Source organism: Musca autumnalis, unplaced genomic scaffold (assembly GCF_047663935.1).
Source record: "Musca autumnalis isolate F117 unplaced genomic scaffold, ASM4766393v1 scaffold_5, whole genome shotgun sequence".
Classification (NCBI taxonomy): domain Eukaryota; kingdom Metazoa; phylum Arthropoda; class Insecta; order Diptera; family Muscidae; genus Musca; species Musca autumnalis.
Window position 1 is genome coordinate 196,458,631 of NW_027412088.1, and position 10,623 is coordinate 196,469,253.

General features: G+C 37.5%; 1 protein-coding gene across 2 annotated transcripts; it reads left to right on the plus strand.

Annotated features, from left to right (window-relative positions):
* Window positions 1-9,868, plus strand: dila (centrosomal protein dilatory). 2 transcript variants are annotated; one of them, XM_073989515.1, is made up of 9 exons: window positions 1-279; window positions 335-2,329; window positions 4,690-4,948; window positions 5,112-5,532; window positions 5,589-5,806; window positions 6,131-6,568; window positions 6,631-6,802; window positions 9,464-9,585; window positions 9,645-9,868. In XM_073989515.1, the coding sequence occupies exons 2-9, from the start codon at window positions 832-834 to the stop codon at window positions 9,775-9,777; spliced, it is 3,261 nt and encodes a 1,086-aa protein (XP_073845616.1). In that variant the 5' UTR covers window positions 1-279; window positions 335-831; the 3' UTR covers window positions 9,778-9,868. The 2 variants fall into 2 exon arrangements, with proteins under 2 accessions (XP_073845616.1, XP_073845615.1); XM_073989514.1 differs by having other exon boundaries at window positions 14-279; window positions 355-2,329.
* Window positions 9,869-10,623: the final 755 nt, after the last annotated feature.

A 10,623-nucleotide genomic window follows, 5' to 3' on the forward strand; every position in this document is an offset into this window, starting at 1 on the left:
ATACAGGCTATGCGTATTGTTCGTGGCAAATGGCCAAGACAAAAGTTCAATAAAAGTCCAAGCGAGTGGACGTGTGTTTGGCGAAGAAAATTGAAAATGTTGTAGAAGTTTTGGAAGAAAAGTTTTTTGTGTTGTTGGATTACAGCAAAGTGGGACATGACAAATATGTAAAAGGAAAATATTGGAAAAGTTTTAAAAATTGCAAAAGAAAGAAAAAAAAATAAACAAAAAGGACTAATTATTTAACTTAGTATGGATTTAAGCCTCAGAGGTTCACAGGTAAGTTATCTCATGCCCCGCTAAGTGGAACAGACAAATGCAAAAATTTACAAAGCTTGCGAACTTTTGTTGCAGATAAATTTGGTGAGTCGTCAGAAGCCTAAACCGAAATTTAGTTCCCAAAGTAACATCTTGAGAAGTACAGCTACGTTGCAAAGACCCAGTTCCCAGCTGAGGCCCCGTTCTGCCAGTTTCTTTGATAGACGTTGCCAAAACTCACCATTTGCCTTTCGCCCACAATCAGCAGATCCAAAATTTGGCAGAAATTTCCAAAGCCCCTGTGGTTCGTTTAGCACCAACACAGATTCGGAGTTTTCCAATTTGAATTTAAACAAAAGACAGCAGCACAGATACCAATCGGTGTCCTCTTCAAATTTGCTGAAATTGTTACTGGATGAGCCCATCAAAAGGCCATGGTTGTGTAAGGACAATTCATCGACAACGCACAGTGATGGTGATGCCTCAAGTCGTGACAACCAATCAGAATTAAGTTCTTATCGTCGCAGTGGCAGCTGCTCCAGCCTGCACAAACCTCTGAATAACGAAAAGTTTATGACCACCTTGAGGAATCCCATGCGCAAAGTTACTACCTCACAATCTATGCAGCACACCAGCAAGGTCAGCGGAACTTCCACAAGTAACACATTTTATAATCCTTTGGGAGCTTTGAAAGCGGACAAACCTGATTTACCGGGTAGGGTGTCGTTTTCCAAACCTTCGTCGGAGCCACAAAGTGACAACGATTCCAGTGATTATGAAAATCCCTACTTTCACAAGCCCCACATAACATCGAAACAAGAAAGTATATCAGCCCCGGGTCCCGTGAAGCCGGAAGACTATAATTTTACATCGAAAACTGAAGTTGGTCTGACCAAAGAACTCTCTTCACTTAGTCTCAAAAAGTCCGTGCATTTTGGTTCTCCAGCCAATGGTGAGGAAGTTGTGGCGGAAACCTTTGAATATCCCAAGTGCCCTTCGGAAAATTGTTCCTGCAGCACAAGGTCTTCTTCGTCAAGTAGTCTTCAAGATCCGCTCAGTCCAAAGTGTTATTGTAACCAACCCAACTGTAAATTTTACTCGGAATCCACAAGCAACAAAAAGGAGTCAGCTATGGATAAAATCCCCTCCAACAGCTCCTCGCCATCCCACAAAATTTCCCGGGACCTCAAAGAACCTGAGGAGTCTCAGGTTATTCGAGACTATAAAAATGCCGTGGGAGAACAATTGGAGAATTCTGTGGTCAAAAACATCCTCGATGAGGGGTCCATCAACAAATCCCCAAGCACCAATAATGGCCTCAAAAACTTCGAATTGCCTTCCTATCTTTCCAAATATTCCCTGAACTCCCAAACTTCCTCGGATGTCCTTCTTGACAAACCCAATAACATTGCCGAAAAGAATAACACACTCCACACCTTTAAATCCGAAATGGCCAAAAAGGATATCCTGAAAATGGACAATAAATTGGAAACTTCCAGTCCAGGAGGGAAGAAGAGCACCACTGAATCGGTCATCAATAATTATCTCAAGGTGGCTGCCTCCTCGGCCAACATAATAAAGAAAAAGGAAAACAACAATACCAAGAACTCAGAGAATGACAACAACAAATCTCCAGCATCCACAGCAATAATTTCTCAAAATCCATTGCCTGGGAAAAACAATAAAATCAAAGCTTCTCCAAACACCTCAGGTTCCTCCTCCACCATTGCTCCTCTGACTCAAAACAACATTAAGAAGGCCAAAAGTTTTGGAAATTTACGCGACGATTCCAATTTACAAGAATTCAATTTGGATAAAATCGACTCCTGGATGTCCATGCATGAGGAGTCACAGGGTAAAAATAAGGGAGAGGGTGGCCTAACAAAACATGGTAGCCTGGATGATTCATTTGAAAAGTTCACTCGTGAAACTTTAGAAGCCATGGATGCTGATGGTGAGGATGAGGAGGAAGATAAGAATTCTTTGAAGTCTTTGGATCATTCACAGGATGACTCGACTTATGAGGAGATTGTATCGGTGATAAAGGAAATCGAAGAGGATAAAAAGAAGGGTGAGTTATCTCAAAGATAATCAAAATATTTCGAAGAAAAATGTATAGGCCTGGGAAAATCTATACCTCATCCCGAGGAACAATTTTATAAAGAAAATCTATGCTAAGTGAAGCTGAGGACAAACTTTCAATAGAAAACCTCTCCTCAGTAAAGCTGAGGACAAATCTTCTATAGCAAATCTCGCCTCAATGAAGCTGAGGACAAACCTCGCCTCACATAAAACTGAGTACAAATTTTCTATAGAAAATTTCACTTCAGTGAAGCTGAGAACAAATTTTCTATCGAAAATTCTGTCCTCAGTGAAGTTGAGGAAAAATTTTCTATAGAAAATTCTGTCCTCAGTGAAGCTGAGGAACAATTTCTATAAAAAAATCTATCCTCAGTGAAGCTGAGGAAAATTTTTCTATAGAAAATTCTGTCTTCAGTGAAGTTGAGGAAAATTTTTCTATGAAAAATTCTGTCCTCAGAGAAGCTGAGGAAAATTTTTTTATCGAAAATTCTGTCCTTTGTGAAGCTGAGGAAAAATTTTCTATAGAAAATTCTGTCCTCAGTGAAGCTGAGGAAAAATTTCTATAAAAAAATCTATCCTCAGTGAAGCTGAGGAAAAATTTTCTATAGAAAATTTCACCTCAGTGAAGCTGAGGACAAATTTTCTATAGAAAATTTCACCTCAGTGAAGCTGAGGACAAATTTTCTATAGAAAATTTCACCTCAGTGAAGCTGAGGACAAATTTTCTATAGAAAATTTCACCTCAGTGAAGCTGAGGACAAATTTTCTATAGAAAATTTCACCTCAGTGAAGCTGAGGACAAATTTTCTATAGAAAATTTCACCTCAGTGAAGCTGAGGACAAATTTTCTATAGAAAATTTCACCTCAGTGAAGCTGAGGACAAATTTTCTATAGAAAATTTCACCTCAGTGAAGCTGAGGACAAATTTTCTATAGAAAATTTCACCTCAATGAAGCTGAGGACAAATTTTCTATAGAAAATTTCACCTCAGTGAAGCTGAGGACAAATTTTCTATAGAAAATTTCACCTCAGTGAAGCTGAGGACAAATTTTCTATAGAAAATTCTGTCCTCAGTGAAGCTGAGGACAAATTTTCTATAGAAAATTCTGTCCTCAGTGAAGCTGAGGACAAATTATCTATAAAAAATTCTGTCCTCAGTGAAGCTGAGGACAAATTTTCTATAGAAAATTCTGTCCTCAGTGAAGCTGAGGAAAAATTTTCTCAGTGAAGCTGAGGAAAAGTTTTCTATGGAAAATATCTCCTCAGTGAAGCTGAGAAAACATTTTCTATACAAAATTCTGTCCTCAGTGAAGCTGAGGAAAAATTTTCTATAGAAAATCTCTCCTCGGTGAAGCTGAAGTCAAATTTTCTGTAGAAAATCTCTCCTCAGTGAAGTTGAGGACAAATTTTCTATAGAAAATCTCTCCTCAGTGAAGCTGGGGACAAATTTTCAATAGAAAAGCTCTCCTCAGTGATGCTGAGGGCAGGGGTCGGCTATCTATATCAAGAAGACCATTAGGAGGTCTATGTTTCTAGAAGACCTTCACTAGGTAGTCTACCCGTAGCAGATCCTTACGACGTCTACTATCTTTAAAGGACTTTTAAAGGTTTCTTTGTATAAAAAACCGTCAGTAGGTCTTCTATCTCTAGATGGCCTTTTTGAGGTCTTCTATCTCTAGAAGGCCTTTTTAAGGTCTTCTACTCTAGAAGACTTCCATAGAACATTTTTCCTTAGCACCTGAGGAGGTCTTTTCCATAGAAAAATGTTCCTCAAATTCTGAGATGAGATTTTTTACAGAAAAAATTTCCTGGGCTACTGTGAGAAGAGATTTTCTATAGAACATTTGCCCTTAGCTTCACTGATCTCCTAAAGGCCTGTTAGCTAAAGAAGACCGCCTAACGGTCCTAAAAGTCCTCTTTAGACCCAAAGGAAAGACCTTGAAGACATCCTAAAGGTCTTCCAGAGATAGAAAACCTCCCAAAAGTATTCTTTAGATATACTACGCCCAAAAAACTTTTAGAGGTAGAAGATCTCCCAAAGGAGACATTTCAAAGGTCATCTGTAGATAAACGACTTCCCAAAGTTCTTCTGTAGGTAAAATACCTCCCAAAGGTCTTCCATGAAAGACATTCTGAAGGCCTTCTATAGGTAGAAGACCTTTTATAGGTCTTATATAATTAGGAGATTTCCCACAAAATGTTTAGAAAATTTGTCCTCAGCTACTCTCAGGAGAGATTTTCTATAGAACATTTGTCCTCAACTACTCTGAGGAGGGGTTTTATATATAAAATTTGTTTAGGAGGTTTCCTATCTTTTCTATAATACCCTATTAAATCTTATTTTCTAGATAACTTAGCTGAACGCATGAATTCCGAAATGGATTTGAAGCTGAGTATCACACCCAGCGTGGGAACGCCGCATCCAACTACTGAATCTGAAAAACCTCCCAAATCTCCGGATAAATTTAGAGATATACTCAGTTATTTGGATAATGTGGAAGATAGCTGCGAGAAGACATTGCTGGAGACCCGACGATCAATGCCGGATAGCAATAGGACAGAAGTGGAATTTGTGGTGGAACCAGATATTGCAGAAGATGTTCCAAAGTAAGTAAAAATTATAAAAAAACATCATTGTTTTTCCCAACGAAATTATTCGACTTCGATATTGAAAATTCTAAAAGACGACAATATGAGACCAACAATTTCTCTCTGTCTGCCTGTAAATAGGAATATTCCGATAATATTAAAATTGTATATTTTTCTTCAGGCTCTCCGATCTATTGATGCTCCCAAATCACCAATTGGCTCGCCGGGTCATTGCCTTAAGCCTGAGAGCCAATGAATTGGCCAATGCTGTGCACCTATCCAAGGAACATATTATGAAAATACGCACGGAGAAACAGAAAACCATACGAGCGGAAAAAGCAAATTCCGCAAATCGTATGAAAGAGCAGAAGAAACACTACGAAACCATAGTTAAGAGGCATCAAGGATTCATTGAACAACTACTCAAAGACAAAGGTTCTCTATGTGAAAAGGTGGCTGCATTGACTCGGCGTTTAGAAAGTCAAAATCAAGCCTGGGAACATAAGTTGGAAACGGAGGTGGCCAGAGTCAAAGAGACCACTTTAGCTGGGGAGAAGATTAGACGTGAGAGATGGGTTCGGGAAAATACCAAAAAGATAAAGGTAGGAAGGGTGAATATTTAAAAAAAGATTTAGGGATTAATAAAGAATTTTTCCAGGAATTAACGGTCAAAGGCCTGGAGGCTGAAATAAACAAAATGAATTGTAACCATCAGCAACAAATCACAGAGCTGAAGAGAGCCCATCAGCAGCAGTTATTGGATGCCTTGGAAGAGGCGCGCTTGAAGCATGAACAAATTGAAAATAGTATCCGTGAATCATGTGCCCAGGATAGAGAGTCGATTATCAGCAAGGAGAGAAATGCTATAAGGGAAAGGTAAGGGGTTTCGAAGAGAAGGCTGAGGTGGTGGCAAGAAATTACCTTTCATACAAAAAAAAAAAACAAAACTGTTTTAGAAAAGAAATCTAATGGGTTCGATTTGTACGAAGGAAAACATTATTGAGCATCCTGATCAATTTAGGAGGATGCTCAGACCACAGGACTTATAAAAATTATTTCTCAGTTGTGATGATCAGTTAATTTTATGGAAAAGTCGACGGTCCTCTCGGCAGATTTATTCCTAAAGGACGAATCCTCTGACCCTAAAGTTAAATTTCTACTTTGAGATTAATTTTTATTTTTGTCCCTTTTTACCATCAGATTTGAACGCCAACTGGAAGAGGAACGTAAGTCCTTCGATGAACAAAAACAAAAACTCGCCGATGATTTTAATAACGAAAAAGAACGTCTACAAAACGAATTAAAATCCAAAGAAGTAGAACTTCAAACCAAACGTTCCGAATGGCAACGTGAAAAAGAATCTGAACTGGATCAAGCCATATCCGAGTTGCAGGAAAAAATGTCAAAGCAGGAAGAAAAATTCCTAAATCGTATCAACACCATTGAAAAACAATATGAAGCCGATTTTGAGTTGTGGAAAAAAGAATACGAATCGAATTGTAAGGCCCAACAGGCCGAGAAGGAGAATTCTATACGTCAGCATTATCGTGCCGAGAGGGATAGGCAAATTGATGCCATTGTCCAGAGGATGGATGCTGAGGCATTGAAAAATAATGAAGAATTTGAAAATAAAATGAGGTATGGGCTTAAAATGTGGAAATTTAATGGTCGAATTTAAGACAGTTTTCGATATTTTCCAGCCGTCTCCGTGAAAAATACGAGAAAGATTTACAGGAACTGGAGAATCTCGAGAAATCGGTTAGAGATAAGTATAATGATACTCGATCCAAACTAGCTGAGTCGGATGCCCAGGTCCGCAACTTCCAGGCCGAAGTTAAACAGCTACAAATTGAATTGGATCATAGTAAGAAGGTAAGTTTTACAACATTTTGGCTCTACTCCAAAAATCTTAACCTCCATTTTGACAATCAAACTACTACTACTAAATTTTTCCTCAGCTTCACTGAGGAGAGATTTTCTATAGATAATTTGTCCTCAGCTTCACTGAGGATAGATTTTCTATAGAACATTTTACCTCAGCTTTACTGAGGAGAGATTTTCTATAGAAAATTTTTCCTCAGCTTCACTGAGGAAAGATTATCTATAGATAATTTGTCCTCAGCTTCACTTAGGAGAGATTTTCTATAGAAAATTTGTCCTCTGCTTAACTGAGGAGAGATTTTCTATAGAAAATTTGTCCTCAGCTTCACTGAGGAGAGAATTTCTACAGAAAATTTGTCCTCAACTTCATTGAGGAGAGATTTTCTATAGAAAATTTGTCCTCAGCTTCACTGAGGAGAGATTTTCTATAGAAAATGTGTCCTCAGTTCACCTGAGGAGAGATTTTCTATAGAAAATTTGTCCTCAGCTTCACGGAGGAGAGATTTTCTATAGAAAATGTGTCCTCAGTTCACCTGAGGAGAGATTTTCTATAGAAAATGTGTCCTCAGTTCACCTGAGGAGAGTTTTTCTATAGAAAATGTGTCCTCAGTTCACCTGAAGAGAGATTTTCTATAGAAAATGTGTCCTCAGTTCTCCTGAGGAGAGATTTTTTATAGAAAATGTTTCCTCAGCTTCACAGAGGAGAGATTTTCTATAGGAAATTTATCCTCAGCTTCACTGAGGATAGATTTTCTATAGAACATTTTACCTCAGCTTTACTGAGGAGAGATTTTCTATAGAAAATTTTTCCTCAGCTTCACTGAGGAAAGATTATCTATAGATAATTTGTCCTCAGCTTCACTTAGGAGAGATTTTCTATAGAAAATTTGTCCTCTGCTTAACTGAGGAGAGATTTTCTATAGAAAATTTGTCCTCAGCTTCACTGAGGAGAGAATTTCTACAGAAAATTTGTCCTCAACTTCATTGAGGAGAGATTTTCTATAGAAAATTTGTCCTCAGCTTCACTGAGGAGAGATTTTCTATAGAAAATGTGTCCTCAGTTCACCTGAGGAGAGATTTTCTATAGAAAATTTGTCCTCAGCTTCACGGAGGAGAGATTTTCTATAGAAAATGTGTCCTCAGTTCACCATGCGGAGAGATTTTCTATAGAAAATGTGTCCTCAGTTCACCTGAGGAGAGTTTTTCTATAGAAAATGTGTCCTCAGTTCACCTGAAGAGAGATTTTCTATAGAAAATGTGTCCTCAGTTCTCCTGAGGAGAGATTTTTTATAGAAAATGTTTCCTCAGCTTCACAGAGGAGAGATTTTCTATAGGAAATTTATCCTCAGCTTCCCTGAGGAGAGATTTTCTATAGAAAATTTGTCCTCAGTTACACTGAGGAGAGATTTTCTATAGAAAATTTGTCCTCAGTTACACTGAGGAGAGATTTTCTATAGAAAATTTGTCCTCAGTTACACTGAGGAGAGATTTTCTATAGAAAATTTGTCCTCAGTTACACTGAGGAGAGATTTTCTATAGAAAATTTGTCCTCAGTTACACTGAGGAGAGATTTTCTATAGAAAATTTGTCCTCAGTTACACTGAGGAGAGATTTTCTATAGAAAGTTTGTCCTCAGTTACACTGAGGAGAGATTTTCTATAGAAAATTTGTCCTCAGTTACACTGAGGTGAGATTTTCTATAGAAAATTTGTCCTCAGTTACACTGAGGAGAGATTTTCTATAGAAAATTTGTCCTCCGCTTTACTGAGGAGAGATTTTCTATAAAAAATTTGTCCTCAGCTTTACTGAGGAGAGATTTTCTATAGAAATTTTGTCCTCAGCTTTACTGAGGAGAGATTTTCTATAGAAATTTTGTCCTCAGCTTCACTGAGGAGAGATTTTCTATAGAAAATGTGTCCTCAGCTTCACTGAGGAGAGATTTTCTATAGAAAATTTGTCCTCAGCTTTACTGAGGAGAGATTTTCTATAGAAAATTTGTCCTCAGCTTTACTGAGGAGAGATTTTCTATAGAAATTTTGTCATCAGCTTCACTGAGGAGAGATTTTCTATAGAAAATGTGTCCTCAACTTCACTGAGGAGAGATTTTCTATAGAAAATTTTTCCTTAGGCCAACTGAGGAGAGATTTTCTATAGAAAATTTTTCCTCAGGCCCCTGAGGAGAGATTTTCTATAGAAAATTTTTCCTCAGCCCACCTGAGGAAAGATTTTCTATAGAAAATTTTTCTTCAGGCCACCTGAGGAGTGATTTTCCATAGAAAATTTTTCCTCAGGCCAACTGAGGATAATTTTCTATAAAAAATTTTTCCTTAGGCCAACTGAGGAGAGATCTTCTATAGAAAATTTGTGCTCAGCCAATGAGGAGAGATTTTCTAAAGAAAATGTGTCCTCAGCTTCACTGTGGAGAGATTTTCTATAGAAAATTTTTCTTCAGGCCCCCTGAGGAGAGATTTTCTATAGAAAAATTTTCTTTAGGCCCCCAGAGGAAAGATTTTCTATAGAAAATTTTTCCTCAGGCCCCCTATCTATCTACAGAGGACCTTTCGTAGGTCTTCTATCTAAAAGAATAAATCTTTATTTTAAAATTTTTCTGTTCAAAATCGGCTTACTTTTCTCATTACTTCCCCTTTCTAGATGTCCTCTGAATTGCTCATGGAACGTGATCAATTACGTGAGAATTTACGCAACGAAGTCCAGAGTGAGGTTCAAGCTTTGAAAATGGAACGTGACGAAGAAATTCAAAAGATTCACAAGAGGTGAGCCGTGTTTTCTCCGCAATATTTTCTCATTTAAAATTTTCTTTTTCTGCTCTTAGAGTTCAACAAGCCATTGAGAAAAAGGATGCCACCATTGATATTCTGCAAAAGGAAAATGGTTCGTTGAGAGAACGTTGCCTTAAACTGGAGGCAGTTATACGGCAACAACGTAAAGATTATTGTGTTAAGTAAAACTCTATCCGATGTAAACGATAACGAAAAATGTTAAAAGCATTTAAAAAACATGTGACTCAAATATAACGTAATAAGCTTAAGTGTGGAACTTGGCAGTTTTGGATTATTTAGAAGAGCAGGAATTCACAGAATTCGAAGCGAAAATATGAGTGGCTACAAGCAATGGTGCGACTTCAAGTTTATAGGAGAGGTATAAAGTAGTGAAATCAATGTACATGCTGTCCCCCTTTTCATGCGCAAAATAATAGTTCTGAACTTGAAAAAATTCAATGGGAGATGGGAACAGCTAGTCCAAGATCTATTTACCAGGTCACGTAAATAGCACAACAACAACTCTATTCTGGGAGAAAATTCTTCAAGATGTCAAAATGTTTGTTTACATTTTCATAAAATTTATTCACAATAACAAAAAAATTGTCAGAAACCACGACACTGGCGTTTTACGCCTCCTTATAATATTATCATGCGTTAGTCTGACCACTAACTTATCCTACATTAAAGTTGTAACATGATTCAAAAATGCTTATATTCCCGAGACAATCTATTACAAACGTTACCACAAACGTCAACAATCAGTATGAAGCACCCTGTGGTTTATGTCTTTACTACCATAAAATAAAAAATTTTTGAAATTATTTTAGAGATTCTATTCAAAAAGCCCACCTGTTTGTTGTCAAAAACATAATTGAGATTTGAAATACAAAGAAACTCAAATCACAATAATGTAAAATCTATTATGTTTGTTGTCAAATGTTGTTAACAGTACTCTGAATGGCCGACCTTCTGTAGGCCTTGATGTTTGTTGTCAAAAGTTGTTAACAGTTTTCTGAATAGCCGACTTCT